Source organism: Haemaphysalis longicornis, unplaced genomic scaffold (assembly GCF_048455015.1).
Source record: "Haemaphysalis longicornis isolate Haplotype H1 unplaced genomic scaffold, Haemaphysalis longicornis Haplotype H1 scaffold_3, whole genome shotgun sequence".
Taxonomy (NCBI): Eukaryota; Metazoa; Arthropoda; class Arachnida; order Ixodida; family Ixodidae; genus Haemaphysalis; species Haemaphysalis longicornis.
In genome coordinates this window covers 6692669-6713840 of record NW_027526335.1, presented here as the reverse complement: position 1 = coordinate 6713840, position 21172 = coordinate 6692669, and the positions used below count along the sequence as shown (strand labels likewise).

At 50.4% G+C, this 21172-nt stretch overlaps 1 protein-coding gene across 6 annotated transcripts in view; it reads right to left on the bottom strand.

Annotated features, from left to right (window-relative positions):
- LOC144173901 (glutamine synthetase-like) overlaps nt 1-21172 on the bottom strand; it is a 47371-nt gene that overhangs the window by 22511 nt on the left and 3688 nt on the right. The window contains exons 2-3 of one of the 6 annotated variants that reach the window (XM_077702225.1): nt 10312-10443; nt 9380-9555 (exon numbers count right to left, since the gene is read on the bottom strand). In XM_077702225.1, the coding sequence (XP_077558351.1) occupies nt 9380-9533 (154 nt within the window). In that variant the 5' untranslated portion in view covers nt 9534-9555; nt 10312-10443. Of the gene's footprint in view, nt 1-9379; nt 9931-10245; nt 10265-10311; nt 10444-18267; nt 18365-21172 lie in introns of those variants that run through there. The other 5 variants (XM_077702229.1, XM_077702226.1, XM_077702227.1 and 2 more) reach the window with 5 other exon arrangements.

Below are 21172 nucleotides of genomic sequence, written 5' to 3'. Positions count from 1 at the left end.
CGTTTTTAAGTGCGATGCACTTTATAAGCGACCCTGAATCCGCCGTCATCCGCGCTCCTCCTCCTCTCCCCTAGCAACGGCGCGGGGAGCGGAGAGGAGCGTCAGTAGCAACGGCGCAGCGACGTCATACCCCACGTGACCCGCGCGCGCCCCGCCTCCCGCGCCGTGGCTGCGCGCGCCCGCGCCGGCTCCCGCACCGCTCCTCGCGCCGTGACGTCACACTCCCACGTGACCGCGCGCTGGCGCCTTTGCGTCTGCTCCCCCTCTCCTCGCGCCGTGACGTCACATGCTCTGCAGCTGGCGCGCCTCTCCCCCCGTTAGGTTTGCACTCACCCTCGGCGCGCGCCTCTCCTCTCGTCTGACAGCTCCCCCTCGCCGGTACTGCGCCTCTCAAGGCGATGGCAGAATTACTACGCCGTGTACTCTCGGCGCAAGAAATGCATTCGCACTTTCTCACGATTCCCTTCGGGGAGGTGGGGGCAATTTTTTTGGAAGGGCGTTTCCGCTGCCAAAGGAACCAGTGCTTCCCGTGGCAAGTCGTGTTCGAGGGGGTGGGTTACAGCGCATGCGCAGATCGCTTTGAGAGGGCCAAAGGAAAAACAATAGTCCTGCAACGGACTGCGCATCCGGCGCCAGTGCTCTGCAAGGAGCGCGTCAGGGCGCAGTCCACCCACGAGACAAAACGCCCTGCCTGATGACGGCGTACTCTCATTCGCTTCATTTGGTAAGGTGAGTACAAAACCCAAGCGGCATCTTTTCTTTTGTGGTTTTGGTTAGGTGCGTAACGGTTATACAGTGCTTTCGCATTTATATGAATGGTGCAGTTGTGTTTTGTTGAGGTAAACGGGTCTGCAGCATGGTACCCCACACCGCGCGTTTCAAGAAGGACGCGAATAATATTCCGTGCTTGAAACTGCTGCTGCTTTATCTTTCATATTTTTCATGCCCGTTATTTTTCGTGCTAATATTTAATAACGATAATTTAGAATTTTCGTGCGGCCGGTCCCAAATGTAAGCGCCGCTTCGGTCCCAAAAAGGCGGGAGAAGTCGTTGGCCAGCGTATGTTGCTTCGCAGTGAAGCTAGTGCCACTCGTTTTTTGCGCTGTTACGGGCTTGCTTTCTGACTTTGAGAAGGTACTCGCGTTATCAATGCAAGTCATGCCATGTTTCGCAGCTGTTCTGGTGTGAGACGCAATTTTTAACACGAAAGCGTTTTATGCCGGGATCCACCAAGATCTGACTGACGTCATATCCGTCACGGAAATGGCATGGCCAGAAAAACGCGGCTGCGCCAGCATTCGAGGCGGGTGCTCCGTCGCCGCAACGGGAGGTGCCAGGCGCTTTACCGACTCCACTACGAGCTGAAACGCAGACTGCCGTAAAAACGCGCCATATATCTTTCCTATAACCTCCTCTATTTCGATGGTGCTACCGTCTCAGAGGTGAAGCGAAGTAGTGCATAACGATTCTAATGAGCACCGGCAGTTGGCGTCAGCTGAGTTCGTTGCAACACAACCGTGTGCCATACACTCTACGGAGCAGTGACGAAATGGTCGCACATTTGCGAAAGCGACGCATGAGCAGGTTGTCGCTCGCCAAACACAGCCACAAGACAGCCCCGCAAGTCATGTTCTTTCGCTGCAGCGGTCCGCGAGTTCACCAAACGATTCGTTGGCAACCCGCTCGGTTTTCTTCGCATGGTTTCCGGGTTTACATAGATAGTGCTCCGGCGCGTGTAATCCGGTGTCTAATGTTGATAAGTATGACGGTGCCATACCGACGAAATATAAATAGCGATGTGCAAGTTCATATCGGTGCAGAATAAACATTCAACTGATCCCGTGAAGGTACATCACACGTTCGTGTTTTACCTATTCCTATGAAAGAGGGATCAACCGAATTTTTTTTCTTTTGAGTAAAAGCGTCTTTCAAGTTCTTTGCTCCTAACGTACGAGCACATTCAGTCAGCTGCGGCGGGCGCCATGTGCGGCAGCAGCCGAAGCAAGCACTGTACACTTCATGAAAAACGGTGGCACATCAGGATGCATGTCTGGACAAGTATACCGCCAGTAGAGAGCGAACAGCCGCAGTAAAGATGGTTGTGGTTCGTTTCCCCGAAGTCCGGTGTCGATCAGGAACCCAATCGCTCGGACTCCGGTTGATTTGGCAGGGGGCTGGCAGGGCGATGGTGTTGAAGTTCTTGTAGACGGCGGTCAAATTGACGAACTCAAGGCGTTGGGGTTGATTAAGTGAAACGAAGAGTTTATATACAGCTATTTACAGTAGAAAAACTAGGTACATGAGTAATGAAAAGAAAAACTTCCAACTTCAGCTAGACGCTAGCTCCAAGTGCGCACAAATCACTTGAGCTCCTCAACTTCGTCTAACTCTCCTATCCTCGGAGCGTACACAAACCGCTCGAGGAACGACGACCGAGACCCTGTCTCGCCGCAGGATCCGTCTAGTTGCCCGGTACGGCGCTGCACCCTAAACCTCCGACGCGATCCTAACCTTTATCCTAGGGGGCTCACAAATCCCAACCTAGCTTCAACGGTCGAGACTCCTTGTCCCGCCCGGAACTGCCCAGCTCGGCGCTCAGACAAGAACGATTTCTAACGGCCAAGTTCGGCCTTATAACACTTCGAGATCACACTCTCTCGGGAACGCCCCTGTAGCGTTCGCACACGCGTAAGGGAGTGCCCAAATTCACGTAGACAGCTGTCACTCAGCGTGCTACGGAATATTCAATGAGTCGCCGCCATCTTTGGGTCAACGGACCGTTCGCGGGCCAGCAGGTGCGTACGACCCCAAGGGGTGAGGGCGAAAGGCGTGACTGAGCGTCGTGCTGACCAGGGCGCGTTAACAATGGAGGCTCGCGTGGCGCTCGTACGACGTCGGTACTCACACCTCCCCGGCGCTTCTCGGAATCCGACGGCGCCGTCTGCGTTTTCAATGGGGGATTATCCCCGTGGTATTCGGTCGGCCAGACAATCCGTCTCCTGTGCGCGCCGTGACGAATTGGCGATGGCTGCAGCGTAGATTCCACCGTGCAGAGCCACCAGACAGAGTGACGGGTTCTCACGCGCAGCCCGGGCGCCTGGCCGCTGATCTCATAAGTTGACCTTACAACTCCCCCTTTAAGAGGGTTACTGGACCTCTTGGTTCAGTCAATCCGAAAAGAATTTAAAAGGGTTTCTCGTTTCATCTCTCCTTCAGTAATAACAGCGGAACCAACAAACAAAACAAAAAAAAAACACGTGGAAGGAGCTAAGTGTAACAACAAATGAGCCCCCTTCCATTTCTGCAGCTGATCCGAACCCTCTCTCACCTAAACTACAGACACAACCTATTCACTAGCCGTTCAACAGGGACGGAATACTCTAGCAAACCGGAAACACAAAAAAAATGCTAAAAACACTAGGTGCGAGTAAAAAGAAATTGGGTCGTGTCTCCGGGGCGCGTAAACGCCACGAACAACGAGACAACTCAACCTACAACACTGATGCGCGCTATAACTGCAAACACGCACAAACATTCCGGCACTCGACAACAAGAACAAAAGGAATAAGGACTGGCAAACAACACGGGCCATTTTGCAGTCAACAAAAATAAAACGTTAAGAAAGTTTGCATTGTCACTATGCGCACGCGCGCAAATATCCTCCGTGACGGCGTAGCCTGATAACGTTCCCTCAAGAATGTTCGGCTGTGCTTTCGCTCACTTGCGGTGCACAGAAAGTTCAGTTCGGTGCACGGATCGAGCAACCAAGGCATCTCGTCGCGCACAACCATGGCACACACACACACACACAGACACACCACCGACGAAAAGGGACGGGTGAATGGGAACGTTCACGTCCATCGTGGCGGTATTGGGGCTGGGAGGCAATTCAATAATGGCCTCCCCAAGCAACATTCTGAAAACAGGGTAGTGCATTCGCGTATTTACAACCCCTCTGCAGATTATCCGGACCGTGTAGCGTTGCAATGTTAACACGTCTCGACAATTTAGCCCCATGAGGCGAACACAACTCCGGGGAAGGCGGAGTGGTATCACAAAATGCGACTCCGCTTTCTGTCCGATAGGCCACGCGGCCATGCCTCTCCAATGTCCCAACGTACGGCAATGCTGCGTGCTGGCAGCGTCAGCGAAGGTTTGTTGCTGGAGCGGAACGGCGGCCCGCGAACGCGACGGCCTTCTCGGGATCATTCTTTCCCCTACGCACAGACTGCCCCACAGCAACAACCTCACAAGCACCTGTTATTACCAAAGACCCCTCGTTCACGCTATGTCCATTCTGAGCAGCGGCCTGACAAAGACAGTTTTTCAGCTGTCCCAGCGCGCACTCATCCTGGCACCACTCAGAATCAGGGCCTGTGACATACTGCCAGGTCGCAGAACTTAGTGCGTCAACCCACCCAGCGCAGCTCGCGACTAAATATCGGTAATGGCCGCAACCGATACTAAAGCTACGAAGCTCTATCTCAGACACCGGTTTCGCGAGATCGCCGATTGCGTCTCGTTCCCCTGTCTCCTCGGCATCTGTCTCCTCACATGGTTTTTCTCTCTCCTTCCTAACCTCCTCAAAAGCTTTCATTCTTTGTTTCGCAGTCTCCACGCATGCGTTTTGGTGTTCTCCATCAGCCTCCTCGGGTACACTCTCACCCTCAAGACTGCCTAACCCACAATACATCCCCGTATCGCTCCTACCCTCTTCAAATGCTCTGAGCTCCTAAATCTTCGTCTTCTCGCGTTCTCACTTTCTCTTCCATTTTCTACATGTTCAACCGAGTCTACCTTCTCAGCTCCCTTATCCGCGTTTAACTCCTGCTTTTCCTCAGCCTGATCGTCAACTCACTCTCTTTTTCGATCCGTTTCGTCACATGCTTTCTCATCTTCTATCTCCTTTCTCTTCGGGGCGAGCACCTGAACGCCCGACACGGAGTTCACTTTCTCGTGCGCCTTTTGAGCGGAATATGGAACGCGGCGGGCCCCAGGACTTTCCTGTGCGACTCCAATCTCCTCCGGTCCACCGATTAGAGTTTGGGTGCTGCCCGTGCTAGCAAGTTCGGCATGTATTAGCTCAGTGTCTGGTGCAAACGTAACTTGCGGCCATACACTCGCAGCAACAGGAGTACCCTTTGACTCTGCTCTTATACCGGACGCGCTCGCTGGAACACTCTTCGCGCTCGCTTCTCTTTTCATGCAGCTGTTCCCGGCTGATCCGCTCACCACCTGTGCGCAGCCACGGCCGCTTATCTCGTTCTCGCGCGGGTTCAAGTTGAAAAACGGGCTCTCCCCATTCAACTTTGCTGTCAGTGCATAACTGGGCCTCCTCGACGGGTTCTGCCTTATGCGCTGCAGCTCCATCCCCAAACTGTGCCTGCGAGCCTGCTCGTCATGTTCGAGCATCACTTCATTACACCGCTCTACGGTATCACCGGACGCGCTTACCTCGTCGCTCTTCATCACAACGTCCGTCTCCACCCGTTCGACACCGGCGGAAATGCTAGCCTCGTGTAGGGAGCCCCGACTACTTACTTTGGCATCACCAAGTTCAACTCGGAAACATTGGCCGGCGCCATTCGACTTCACTGTCGCTATAAAACTCGCTGGGCCTGTGCCCCATTGTTTCTGCTCGCGGGTGTCCGAGCGCAAGGACGTCTGCCTTCTCCGCTCCAACTCCAACTCATACCTTCGCAACCGCTCTTCAGATTCGAGCCGAAGTTTTTCTATACACTCCTTTGATTCTCGCGCCTCTCTTCTCAACCTCTCCTCCGCTTCGCACGCTTCTTTTCTCTCTCGCTCCACCGCCTCTCGCGCTCTTTCCTCCTCTCGCTCTTGAAACTCCAACTCCATTTGTGTAGGAATTATCGTATCATACTCCGCTTGGACCACCGCTCCTGCCGCCATGTTCGCCAGAATGCTCCGCGTGACTACCATGCAACCCCAGACTCGGCCTACACCGCCACAACGAAGCGAAAGAAATCCCACTCACCCGCACCTTCAGTGGTCGGCGGCCGCGTCGTTGGCCCCGTGCGCTGGCTTGGCTCTGCCGCTCCACTCCGCGCGGAGCCCGGCTGGTGCCGATGGAGACAGGCTTGCGTCCGCTTGCTGCCCTTAGCTGTGGCCTGGTGTTGTCTTCTGCCAAATCCTGTCGGCTGCGCCAGTAAAGATGGTTGTGGTTCGTTTCCCCGAAGTCCGATGTCGATCAGGAACCCAATCGCCCGGGCTCCGGTTGATTTGGCAGGGGGCTGGCAGGGCGATGGTGTTGAAGTTCTTGTAGACGGCGGTCAAATTGACGAACTCGAGGCGTTGGGGTTGATTAAGTGAAACGAAGAGTTTATATACAGCTATTTACAGTAGGAAAACTAGGTACACGAGTAATGAAAAGAAAAACTTCCAACTTCAGCTAGACGCTAGCTCCAAGTGCGCACAAATCACTTGAGCTCTTCAACTTCGTCTAACTCTCCTATCCTCGGAGCGTACAGAAACCGCTCGAGATACGACGGCCGAGACCCTGTCTCGCCGCAGGATCCGTCTAGTTGCCCGGTACGGCGCTGCACCCTAAACTTCCGACGCGATCCTAACCTTTATCCTAGGGGGCTCACAAATCCCAACCTAGCTTCAACGGTCGTGACTCCTTGTCCCGCCGGGAACTGCCCAGCTCGGCGCTCAGACAAGAACGATTTCTAACGGCCAAGTTCGGCCTTATAACACCTCGAGATCACACTCTCTCGGGAACGCCCCTGTAGCGTTCGCACACGCGTAAGGGAGTGCCCAAATTCACGTAGACAGCTGTCCCTCAGCGTGCTACGGAATATCCAATGAGTCGCCGCCATCTTTGGGTCAACGGACCGCGGGCCAGCAGGCGCGTACGACCCCGAGGGGTGAGGGCGAAAGGCACGACTGTGCGTCGTGCTGACCATGGCGCGTTAACAATGGAGGCTGGCGTGGCGCTCGTACCGACGTCGGTAATCACACCTCCCCGGCGCTTCCCGGAATCCGGCGGCGCCGTCTGCGTTTTCAATGGGGGGTTATCCCCGTGGTATTCGGTCGGCCAGACAATCCGTCTTCCGTGCGCGCCGTGACGAATTGGCGACGGCTGCAGCGTAGAGTCCACCATGCTGAGCCACCAGACAGATTGGCGGGTTCTCACGCGCAGCCCGGACGCCTGGCCGCTGATCTCATAAGTGGACCTTACAGCCGCGCTTCACAGACGCGGGGCGCCAATGGAGATTCACCCGTCGACATGTCTACTAACGGAGGCGAATGTAGCACAAACTGCGCATGCGCACTCGGTGCCGGTTTGTGGGAAATCCCGTGTTCTTCGGACTTGGTGGGGCTGTATTGTTTATTTATACTTGAAACCTGGGTCGTATGCAACGTTTGACGGTTGAATTTGCAGGTATCATAGTTCTTTCTTGTGTGCGGTTTCAGTGGGCGCAGTGTGTTAAACCTAGTTTGTGTTTTCTTACGTTCCCCTTTTTCAGTGGAGCGCTCTAATGAAATCGTCGCCGCTGCCAAGCCAGCGAAAGACGGATGCGAGACAGGCCGGAATCTTGTGAAGAAATTGACAGTCATTTCACACTAGTCATCTTAACCAGAATAAAACCGTAAATCATTCAATATAGTGTTTGTAAATGTGTTGCACTGAATTCAATAAAATGTTTGGCGTCGTTGTGTTTCTATTATTCCTTCCTAAGATTCTGTGACGCACGGATGGTGTGCTGTGCGTTGTATTTTGCCGTGCGCTGCACTGTTACCGTTATTTTACTCGACAATGGCGTCTAGGGCGCAAACAAAAGGCACGTAATCGTCGCCTATCAGGATACTTAAATGGAGCTGTAATACGGCAGCAATGAGATTATAATTGTATCCCAACCACCAGTTTTAAACCGGTGTTTTGTAGGTGTTAGAAGACGTCTTATACGCCGATTCAGTAATGCAAACAAAACGAATTTTACAGGTCCTTTATAATACCTATTCTAAACCGGATGTTTCTCGACGTTTACATAACTGCATTTAAATCGTATAGAAAAGGTTGAGCCTGCTGGACATTAGCAAAAAAAGAAGCCATCGTCAGAGCGGCGGGCGTTTTTTCCTAGTCATTTTCTAGCAATTTTTATCATCAGAGATATACGCAGCGTAAACGTTTCGCAACCTTTTGTGTTAGCGGGGGGATGCCACTGATCCATTGCCATATAAACGCAGCCTGTCAGTGTAAGACGCCGGTAGTTAACTATTGGTCTCCTCGATTTGGCTACACTTTCTGCACGAGTTGAGGCGGTGTAGCACTCTCGCACTCGATTTGCCAGTGCAGCTCGCGCCACTTGCACTTCGGCCCTCGATTTGATGCAGTGCTGCACAAGTTCTTCTACACTTCTGCACTGGCCTCTGTGCGAGTTCTCGTCTCGTGCAAGGTGCAGCGTGCTTTGCCGCGTTTTCTGGTGCGCACCGCAGCAGGCGGCTCCAACAGTAAACGGAGTAGAAACGACAGCGTTTCCCGTTTTAGACGAGAATGGTCGTCACGTGCAACAAGATAGTGTATTTGTGTACGAAACACAAGGTGAGTGCAAAATGACGCCATAAAAAAAAAAACGCGAGCGCGCAAACATGGATTTCAGCAGACGACGTTTGTGCACTTTTGCCCTCGATTTGGCCGCTGCACGGAAAGCGCTAGTGTACGGCTGCACTCGCACTGAAAGAACTGGCGCTCCACTTGCACGACACTTTTGTGAACTAGTGCACAAAGTGCAGCCAAATCGAGGAGACCTTATATAACATTGAAGAAAAGTGTAGAAAGCATACATCATCCCGAATCCCAGCTACAAAAAACAAAAAAAAAGGTGCAGTATGCGAGCAAAGAGATAAGCGGTGGACGCATTAAGGCGTCGACAGAAGATAACTAGTTTAAGTCCACACATGAAGAAAAAAGTAAATTGGACTATGTGGCGCTGAAATGGAAAAAGAAAACCTAGAAATCATTATGAGAGGTATAATCTCCCCTTGTGGGTACGTGCGAAAAACTTTGAGGTCATCATCATAATCATAATCATCATCACCATCATCATCATATGCCTGCAGCCGAGATGTGATGGCTATATTTTATGGTGTAGAAGCTTACGGTCGTCTGTATATTGAACCATACAAGGTGCTACAAAACTTCGATGCATTAAATATCCGACATCGCCCACGTCACCAGTCCCGTTAGTGTAAACTAAAGTAAGTTTGATAGGAATGCGATAGGAGATAGAACATATTTCGATACATGTACGCATACGTCCGCTGTATGCAACAAAAAAAAAGAAGATGCCACACAAACAGATTTATACTGGACAAAACCGTCTTAAGTTTGAGAGTCCCAGCACAAACTCACCTTCAACGCTCTTTGGCTCAAAGTCCAGGGTTCTTGCTTTGGCCCGCGGTTTCTCCAGGGTCCCTTCTACGAAGACGTAGGTGCAGCAAATTACATCGTCCGGCTGCTCAAGGTTGAGGTATTTTTGCAGCACGGCAGCAGTGCCTGCATCCATCTTCGCTTGCGGCGCACCTGAACTGCGAAAGCCGCGAACGATAAACGTCAGAGATACGCTGCCTCCGGAGAGCAGCTGTTGAGCGCTATCGACGTCACTATTTGCTTTCATCCCACGTGCTCACGGCAGAGAGATTCTCGCTCGGTGCTTTTAGGAGCTAGTTCTTTACGTCGCTGGACCGACGGCGGTAAGTTGACGAACTCGCCTTGTCACAAAGAATGTTAGTCGTAAATGTTTGAAAGCGACTCTCTATTTCAGATAGACTGACTTTATACGCACGACGTCGTGAAGTCTGGCGGAAGCCACTATACGCACGACGCGAATGACGCGCCAACGCGGCAGCAAGAGCAACCGGCGGCGCGCCGGCGCGTTGCTCCGGCCGTCGCAATCGCCCCGGGAGAGCGTTTTGCCGAATTACCAAGCGGTGTATCGCTGTTTTCCCTCGCACCACGGGTATGACTTTTCAGTGGCTGTTTGCGCGCGGGAACCTTCCTATCTTCGCCACACGGCGGCAGGCCCCGTGGGGTTGGTTCGTGCGCTCCGCGGGGCACCTTGATGGTTCTGCGGGGAGCCCGAGCCCACGGCGCACATCTTTCGTGACTGCGCAATCCCGCAGGCACTCCTTCGAAAATTGGCACAGTTATTCGACATTCCTAGCATCCCTTACGAAACTCTGAGGTTCCTCAATCCGCTCTTGCGCGTAGCAGTATACCAGTTTGTTTTGGTCCTCGTAGAATGTTCTTATCAGGTTTGGTTGGCCCGCTGCGCTGCTACTCACTCTGAGCGGCAGCCAGGCCTCCACGAAGTGCTTGCGAAAGTGCGGAAGGAGGCCTGGTTCCACCTGCGAAGACACCAGCTCAGGCTTGGGCCTCAGGCCTTCGCATCCACTTGGTGTAATCCAGCGGTGATCCTAGAGGAGGATGGGGGGAGCATCAAGGTGGTTTACTAACAGTTACCTTTGTTTGTTTAAATTTTCAGGCTGGCTAACGTTTTTCTTTTCCACGTAGCCATGGACATTCACACCGCCACCCTTGCGTCCAGGGGTAGGGGTCGCCACTCTAAAGCAAAAGATTCCCCCTCGCTCCGGGGGGGACCCTACCCTGAGTGGCGTTATCGGAGTTGAATGATGATGGTTGGTTGAGTTTTGCTGCTCTGGGGTGTGGCACTTTGGTGTCAATCCCTCCACCACCTGACAACGGTAGGTGGTCATACGACGGTTCGCGAAGCCGATGGCTCAAATGAAAGCCGTACAACGCTTCTCGAATTTTTCGCCAACTTTCGCGCTCCGTATCGCAATTAAGAAAAGCATAGCTGATGTTATGGATGCAAAGCAAGACATAGAACCGGATAATGCATTTATTTTACCTACGATTGACGCTATGCGACTTATTTAACATGCGCTGTGCCACGTTACGCCCTTGACACACCGACCATATTCCCTAGTACCGATGGGAAATTCGGGGCTCTTAATATGTTCTACTCATGCGCGTTAAGAAAGTTCAGTTGCAATTGCAGTTGAAAGTTCAGTTCAAGTTCAGTTTCAACACATTGAAAAAAAAAAACGAAGTCAGATGCACCCAAATTTCATTTTATTCTGAAACGTATTTCGGTGGCCGCATGCATGCTGAATTTTAACCATTTCGAACTGAATACCCACGACATTTAATTTCAAGCACATCCACATGTGTTGAGCAATGATAACAGCTATCATGTTTCCTTCGGGCATTAGCCATTTACGTACACACTAAAAGTTAGAAACCAAATGTGCACTGAACACCAAGAACTGAATGGTTTATGTATACGTCGTGAAGGAACCTCGTTCATGTGTGGAGGGTGCGCAAGCCTGACCCGACCCCGCTCGACGAAATGACGCCGACACGCAAGAAACAGAAATAACCAGTTTATTCCATACAATAAAACAAAATGACATGTGTATATGCATCAGTGTGTAATATAACAGTCATGCGAGCAACCGCGACACTCAACAACAAACTGCACCGATCGGGCAGAAAATATTACGACGCTTTCTTTAACACTCACGGCGATGTCCGACTCTATTTTCTGGTTTTTTCTTCAGTTTCTTTTGCAGTAGTTCAACACATAGCCGCGAATTGACGACGTCCACTGTGTTTGTAGATTTCACTACGAAAAGGGCGATGTTCTCGAGCTGAAATTCTCTAAAGGCGTGATCGAAATCGCTAAAGCAAATAAATCGCGCCACAACATCGAATACCATGCCGCATCCCTCGAAGCTGCCAAGTGGCTTGTGGAACCCGCCCACCCGTATGGGGAGGGTGCTTTTAGTTTTCAGCAACTGCCGCGTGGGCGCGTCAGTCGCGTCGTGCGTGAGGGACCTTAGTCGTGCGTATAATGGCTTCCGCCGGACCCCACGACGTCGTGCGTATAAAGTCAGTCTTTCAGATAAAAGATACTTGACTTGTTGGACACTGGTTTTTCTGACGAGGGGCTTATTCTGAATAAGTTTTTTTGACTCAGAGGCTTGCGACGTGCGTGAAGCGGTGCCGGCTTTGAGCTCGCGTTGAGTTAAACAAAAAATGTTTTGCCGGTCAATGAAATATGCCCGTATTTTCCGTATCCTTTCATTTGTGCCAGCATTGTTATCTAATTACTATATTAGTTTTTATGTAATTGTTTACCTATTTTTTTATACTTGTTTCCTTTTCTTTGAGCCCGCTCCAATTGACACTGCAGCGAAATTACGCGCATCATTCCTCCCTAACTGCTGCGTTGCTGGCTGACCACATTCTTGGTGCTGTGGCAACATTTTCACCTGGCCTCGTACACTCTGGACGTAAATTTTTAAAATTGGGGCATATACACTCGCGCGTAAAATTGAAAGTCGCTTCACTAAGGCGACTGCGGGTGCCAGCAATCAAGCAGAGGTAGCACCGCTTAGTTACGCACCCTAGCAGACGAAATGCTTCGTACTCTCCACCTGAAGCACCACACACCGACTATCACAGGTGTTGCCCAACAACGCGTTTCATTTCGCTCGCGCGCCATTCTTTCCCTCCTTGACCTTTATTGAAAGGATTCACACTCCGACAGAAAAACGTTGTCTAGCAGCGGCCCTAGCTCTTACTCAAACACCCACCCCCCTCGTTGTATTATCAGATTCGCAGCACGACATCAGAAATTACCTCAAGGGCACCATCGCTTCACTTGCCCTCGTAATTCATCTCTCTCGACCCATTTCGGAACCCTTGACGCTGCCGTGGAACCCGGCTCACACCGGCAGGGTGGTAGTGGGGCTGCCCACCACCAAGGCCGAGCTCTGACATACTGGGCAGGCGCTTCTTTTGCACCGCAACACGGCGTTCCCAAAATATCCCATTCAGTACCGGGGCATCACCCAACATTACGGCCTCCTTCGTAGACAACCTCCCCCTCCCCACTCCTCTCCACAGCCCCGAGGCTGCCCACATGTGGCACCTTCTTCAGACACACTCTTTCCCACCGCACTATATTAGTACATACGCACTCTCAACTCTTTCCGTTTTCCAGTTGTCCCTTGTGTGACGCTCCAGACACGCTCTATCACTCCCTCTGTGACCGCGTGACCCATTCCCCCTATACTCCCCCCCCCCCCCTTCTCTGGGGAAAGGCTGTGGGGTGCTCGGAACGGTATACCGCCAAGAAGTACTGGTCACCGGCTGGGCCCTCGACGTCACGGCGGCCCTCTAAACCACCGCCCCCCTTCCTCCTGAAACCAGAGTTCCAAATAAAGGTGCATTCTCTTTCTCTTTCTCCCTCTTTTCTAGTAGCTCTCTTTCTTTGCTGCCACAGGCTCATACCAGTCACTTTAAAAACCGGCGTATTCCTTTTCCGATCACGCTCACCCTTCATATTGATTGATTGATTGATTGATTGATTGATTGATTGATTGATTGATTGATTGATTGATTGATTGATCGTTTAATAACCCACTGTCTTACACTCTTCTGGGTAAGTGGTACTCTGTGAGTGCGTAACAGTGCGCTGGCCTTGCAACCCCGGCATATTTATTTTTCGAGGGCACAGGCCCTCGATTTACATTTTCCATACACCGCAGCATGTATCTGCAAAAGTACGAATATACGCTCCCACGCAAGAAAAAGGCGCACTTGTGAGTTTATGCCTAACCTTGCCCCAAAGTTTTAAGAAGGGCGTGCATCGCAACTGCGTCTCAATACCCTGGGGCTGGCCTTGAATTTTAAAAAATACACTCACCAGTCTATTGTTTTTCGCTGCAACGGTTCACAACAAACTAGTCCTTCCTCTTCATTTTTGCCAGCATACTAAAATTTATACTACAGCTTTGGAGGAGGTGTATGCTATGAGCAAGGTAGAAAATTCTAATCCGTTAAGAAATTATCCTTAGTGTTTGTGTCAGCTCAGTAAACTGCCCTGCACTACCAGGAGACGCAATTCTACAAGAAAAATGGCAGCTGAACAAGATTACCGGAAAGCACAAAGAAGCCCGAAAGGAACACCCCAGCCCTCTGTCATATCACCACTACTTTTCAATTTGACAATCAAAGACTTTCCAGCACAATTGGATAATATCGCAGGCATCAGACAGAGTATCTACGCCAATGATGTGATACGGACACGCACGGGCTCTGCCGGCATGCAGCAAGACGCCTCGGAAGAAGAAAATTCAAACCACCGAACAGTACCTTCGCCGACGTGGCCTGCACTGCTCTCCAGATAAATCCGAATTACTGCTCCTTTAAAAATGAACCAGATGTCGACCCCCATCGCCAATTACTGATATAGAACTTCAAATGAACAATGCGCCCATCCCACAGGGCGAAACTGTCCACCTACTAGTGCTTACCCTACAGCAAGACGGCGCGGGCATGGCAACCCTCAATAACCTGCAAACCAGAATTCATCATGTTCTACATCTCACACGCCGTAACACAAATCGCCGACATGGCCTCAAAGAACATGACACCATTAAAATTGTGCAAGCATTAAAGGAGCCATGAAGACAAAACGAAAGTTTATTTTATTCGAAGGATTAGGTGTTTCATAGTACCCCAAGCGCTTTTCCGGAAGCAAATGATGCTTTATTCACTGAGAAATAGGGCAATTTAAGCCAAATTTTTGAATCTCCCGCTAAATTGTACATTTCGTGACGGTGAACAATGGCGTCATATGATCCGGTACATGGAATAGATACCTAGTATGTCGACTCCGTATGTCGACTCTGTTTGATTCCCACTCGCGGGAATCAAACAGGAACCGGAACTCGTGCCGAAACCGAGACGGCGGACATTTTAAAAATACTAGTAAAACCTAGTACACCCAAAGCCCTAGTCATGGAATCGCCTGATCCGGACAACAAAGCTCTCGCCGAGGAGCTCGGGCTTGCATTTAACAACCTCACACCACTTGAACGCACAATGCTTCTAAGTGCACGAGCGGCAGGAGTTGTGGGATGCACGGATGAACCGGAAAGCGACCATTCCGCAATACTCACAACAGACGAACGCCCAGCCGTCGGCACCGCTTCCTCGTCAGCCCCGACGCGACGGACGAATACAGACTGGTACGTATGAGCCGTATTTTTATTACGGTTAATAATAGTTCAATTTAAGCAGCAGTATCGCTTGTGCCAGTTGGCCGGTGTCGTGTATGGAAACCCGTTCGCGCGAGCCCTCTGCACCGACCAGAAAGATACGAGCGTCAAGGCGCGCCGTGTGTACGGTATTTTTTTCCAAGCTTAGAGCGCTTCGACGGTGATTTGACGAAGTCGGGTACCAGCGGCGGCATGTCCCAGGAGTGAGCTAACGTAAGGGTCCCTGCTGTAATCACTTTGACGGAAATGAAGCGAGCGCATTCACAATAATTTTAGCTCCCTTTCTCCTCCGTTTCCAAAGTTCACAAAACATAGCCACTTGCTTCACTGAGGTTCGTCGTTGGGCAGCGCATGAAAGGAGATCTCTTCACCGGCGGGGATGTCGCACCCCCTCGACGATTTCCCGTACTACATGGACACTTCAGGACGCAGCAACTAAATTTATATGTAAAGTACTCGAACAAACTGAAGCTTTCAGTCGTTGTAAGCTGAAAACGAGCTCGTAACGACAGCACCAAGCCAACACGACCACCATTCCGAAACTGCGATGAGTGGCACTTTCTCGTCGCTGCTTGCTGTTCCTTAAACTCTTCATTTCTATTTTTACCTTTGCTGGTTGGTGATATGCTGGAAACTTCCTGTCAAGAGATTAAGATACCAAGCGAGGTCGCGGTTGGGCGTGCTATAACGGTTCGTTGGCCCCAAAGAGCCCCGAACGCAAAATTCGTCTGCGCGACGGCGAGTTGTCCAGCTCGGCCGGCGGTAGTTTCGTACACATTGGCGTACATGTTTACGTGTTCGTTCGGAACTTCAACAGTTTATTCCACCGTTTTTCGTGTCTTAAAATGAATGTGCAGCATGTTTTACGGCCATATAGCTCACTATGCAATCTGGTGAGCCCTGCCTAACTTGCGTTTGCTTTTGCCGGCCTCCACCAATCGCACAGCATTCTAGTATGGCATCATAGGTTCTGTTGCAGGAAATGAGCTAGTGGGTCGCATGGTCATTCCCTTTTTCCTAATTATGTAGCTTATTTGAGCGAAGTTTGCGTTAACAGTTGTGCCAGTATAATTCCAGTGAGGCAATCTTTCGAACCAAACTTGTGTTTTCTCTTCAAGGCTCATTTTATAACGAGTAGAATCGCGTATGGAACGCCCTGAACTATAACGAAAATGAAAAACTTAAAATCTCGATACGAAAAGCCTACACGTTTTCTCTCGATTTACCCCTCACTGCTTTTACAGACAAATTATTGCAATTAGGCCTACTTAAATTTCAAAGAGGCGGATCGGTCGCCGAAGTCGACGATCGATGAAACGATGATCGCTGAAACGTTGGCTCGTGGTCGACGGCACGTGGCAAACGATGAGCTATTCCAAGCAAGCTCAAAATGTACAATATGTACACTTTATTTACACTACGTATTTAAAACCTTTAAGGCTCACGATCGCATACAAGAGGTCGGGCAAGGCCCGCATCGAGCGGGGCTCGCCGCTCCTCTCCTCTCCTCCGCTGTCTGTCCCGTCCCAAAAACCTCGAACTCCTCGGTTTTACCAACAAAACACCGCCCACAAAAGGGACGTCACAATTTGAGAGTGAGGATGGCTCATTGATTAGCCCACACTAGGCCACTGATTGGCCACAATGACAAACAAAGCTAGGTCGGTTCAAAAGAGTCACGTGACCCACCTCTCTCACTCTCATAGAAACCCGGAGGTACTCCTCAAAACACCAGTATAACAGAAATGAAAACCAACCAACTAAAAGCAGACCTAACACCGGGAATCGGCTCCCGGGCGGGACGTCTTAAAGTATTGTCATACCGTGCACGCCTATGTTTGTGCTCCGCGCCGCCAGAATTCCTTTCCTTTGTCGACACGTTGAGCGCCTAACAAAGCCTGGTCGCCTACGCTTTGACGCATCCCAGCCGCCGAGTCGCCAGGTTGGGACGGGTGACGAGCTCAAACTTCGCCCAGTAACTTTGAGCAGTGCAACCGCCGTAGACTGAACGTCTGGTGACCTCTTGCTATGTTTGAATTGGCCCCTTGACCGACCTTCAGCTTCTGTCCGCTTCGGGGATTCTTGTGGCGGTAATCGCGGTCGTTAAAATGTCAACGGTTCCCCTCCGCCGGCTTCTCAAACGAACGCAAATAAATTCCCCTTCGAAAGCTTACATCCCTTTCAGCTGTTATGGACTGACCGACGCGTTTGTATTCGTCGTCTCCAGGCCCGCTCGTCGGGTGGACACAAAAGCGCCGCGAATAAAAACAAACACCATACAGGTAAACAAGCTAACCCCAGCGAAAGATATCTAGTTGCCGGGCGGTTTTAATTAATAACTGAGGAACCCGAACTTAACAGGCTTGCTCAACACTTGGGAGGAATTGGCTGAAGCCCACAAAACTAGCCAATTGGCACGCCTAAAATTCACCAAGACGGGAAGACACAACCTACAAAAACTGGGTCACGAAGTCCCGAAAGACAATAACGCTAAACAACGCATTCCTGTACATGTTACAGAGAACATCACTGTCGCCCCGGTACCAAGAAACATACACCCGATTCACCACAAAGCACGACCAGAGTCCTTCAATGCTTTATTGGTCACGAAACCTCGGCGCTCGTTTTATATAGGGACCGCAGGCGCCACTACAGGCGCCACCGCCGCACAAAGGGCATCCAGCCACCGCGCGTGCGGCATATTGGCCAGCTCTTGGCGTGCAAACGCTCGCTACTTTTGGTGTCTGCGCGCTGATGAAGTGTGCTTTTTTTCGTAGTAGTTAGCGATGAATAGTCCAGTCATTGTGTATATCACCTGCCTTCAATGGGGTTTTATTTGTCCAAGTAAATTACCGTAGACTTCGGCCGCGAACGGCTTCTGTGTCCTCTGGCACAAGCGCTGCACCATCGTGTTTACGAATTTTTAAATCTCTATTGCTTCTTTTCTTAAAGCAAAAGTTGCAAATACTACACATATGGTAGCTCCGTAGTCACGGACTGCTGCGGGCCTATCGATAATACAATAAATAAACTGAAAGAAACAAAGTACGCGTCGTTCAGACTACGCTATTAATGAATCCGTTGATTGCTCTGGAATGCACAGAACGCTAAAAAAGATAGCCCAATAGTATTGTCATTGGCACATACCTGAGAACAGCTGAAAACGCTGCAGAAACGCGAAGGATCAAAACACGAAGAGATATATGTTGCACCGTGTGTCTTTCCGCTTCCACGCTTTGCAATCCTCGCAAAAAAAGGAAGCGAAAAAAGAACAATAAAACTATTTGTATCACACGCAACCAAAAAAATTTCAATATTACGAAGGGAGACAAAAGAGCGTGGTCCAGCGTACAAAAAATTATATTTTTGCGCTGCGATGTGCAGTACACGGAGGAAACAGAATATTGCCACGTAGCCAAGAACGACGCAAAGCTTTCCCGAACGAAGTTCATTAAAGCGACCTCCTGCTCTACAAAAGATAGAATGAAACACAAAAGTCGAAGAAGCAGTCCGCAGTGTGACGTGCACAGATGAACGTCGACAAAGTGAGTTGCGCGGCGTTTGCTATGCATGCATTACTCTCGGGACGTTATTAATTTCAGATCCATGGAAATAGGATCGAGAACATTGTCGAAGAAACAAAAAATCAAGTTAGCGACAAGGTGACACCCTTTCCATATCAAACAATATTGGCCGATGGGACGTACGACAAAAAGAGCAAACGGGCGCTACGGTTGAAACGCCAGATAACAAAACCGGAAGCGGCCATGCGCTGTTACAAAGCAAACAAAACGAACCCTAAGGGATAATTCGCGGAAATATAAAACGTAAAAACACAAGGACGTCCCAAAGCTTTATTTACATGCGAGCCTGAGCGCAAGGTAATACAAGTTTGCAAACAGGTAATTGAAGCACCGCTACTACCTGACTGATTGTACAATTCTAGGTCCAGGATGCTCTCAAAAGCGTACATTGCTTTTTCATTCTCACATACAGTGCATTCCCACACACTGTCACACACTTATAATCGAAGCTGAAATCTCCCGTTTCTTGCCTTGGAATGGCGCGACTCCATTTCTCACGCAGCTCCCCGTCGCCCGGTAAACAGAACAAGGAAACATATTCTGTTGTATCGTTGTACAAGGAACAACATCCCCGGACACAACACGTGTTCGGCATCGTCGTTGCACTGCTTAATTCGCATCACAACAGCGCGAGAGGCACGTTACATTTTTTTCCCGCACAAAACAAACACAACTCGCGGCGTATCCGCAGTTCGAGCCAGCGCAACGCCGCCCGAGGAGTGACCTCAGTGAGATGGTGGCGCCACCGCGCGGCGGCTAAACGCAGCATATGAAGCTCCCCCATTGAGTTACGGAGCAGTTTTGTGACCAGTAAAGCATTGAAAGACTCTGGCACGACGCTAGACAAGAATTCAAGCTCTTCGAACTGCATACTGGAAACAGCCTGACGACGCAGACACATCACTATGCGCCAGTTGGTCAGCCCACGCTACAGCATAAGTCAGTAATCAGGGACTGGAGCTAGCTTCTACTTCTATACCTACCAAGGTCATCGACACTCCAAAGAAACAGCCATTGCCCTTGCAGCTACCACTAGCAATGAACATGTCACCATCATATCAGACTCACAGATAGCGTTTCGGAACTTCTAAATTGGACGCATTTCATTAACAGCAGCAAAACTTCTATCAGCCCACCCTGATTTACCCAATTTTTCATCATAGGGACACCGGCTCATTCTTCACTGGAAGGGAATGAAGCGGCTCATGCCGCAGCCCGAGCTCGTACACACAGGGCGCCTCCTTCTGGGATATCAGCCAGTCCTTCCATAAGCCCAACCCGAGAAATAATCCCCAGAAAGTACAGTGACATCCTGGCCCACTGCCGCTTGGGACGAAAAACCTTTCCGCCTTCACATCTCAACATGTCTCGCGAAGACGTGGTCATCTACAGACAGCTACAAGCGGACACATTTCCACATGGGACATTACTACCCTAAATATTTCTGTATTACACTTGTACCTTCAGCATAGAGCCGTGCACTCTCTACCACATTGCATGGGAGTGACACCACACACCATCCCTTGTCCAAAATCCAAATCCCTCACTTGAGCAGTGGGAGGGTCGCTTGACCAGCGCCAATCCGGATCACCAACAACATCTGGTAGACCGGGCGAGACAGGCCGCCAAGGCACAGGGCTTCCGGGACTAAGGAGGTCCCCCAGCTGGCGCTCAACCCAGCAACACCGTGACTGCTCAATTAAATGTTTATTCCTCCTCCTCCTCTCCTAAGTTGCATAAGGTATCTCTCTGCAAATAACGGTTGGGAGTTTGTGATTGATGAGGATAATGGGACAACTGTTGTATGTGCATGCTTTGCATGTCGAAAACTGGGAGAGGAGTTATCTGCAGACGGGCGTTCCCTTCTTTTTCTTGCGGATCCCGGACCGCGCAAAATGTAAGTCGTATTTACGACAACTGCAGATTGTTTTTCTGGACATACAAGGTGTTGCCATCATCACCAGTAACTTAGAAGTACGTCAATCCTGTTTTTGCCGCGACAGTTACGTCGCTCTTCTAAGATATTTGTGTAACCAGTAGATACCTGAACTTTAGGCAAAATGCCTATTTTTACATGAGTCCGTGTCAAGCCTTTTTTGCATATAAGCATAAACTAATGGAGGGTGATCATTTTAAGCGATAGCTTATTGTGCCTATAAGTGGCTATTCTGACTATATGAGCTTGTTAGCGGCTATTTTCACTATATGTGCCTATATGGGCTTTTTAGCGCCTAAAAATGCTTTTTTGTGTGTTGTCTATGCTTTTGTTGGTTTTTTGAGTAGATAGTATACCAGGACTGTTCTCGCTTCAGAAGTCCGCAACGGGGTGTTTTTCACACCCTGTTTGCAAGAAAAAATCCGGGAGCCGTGCCAAACAAGCCAAGAAACGCAAACCGTCTACGAGCCGCCGCCACCTCGGCCGAGCCGCCAGAGGCCCTTACGCAGCGACACATACAGCCAACCTCACC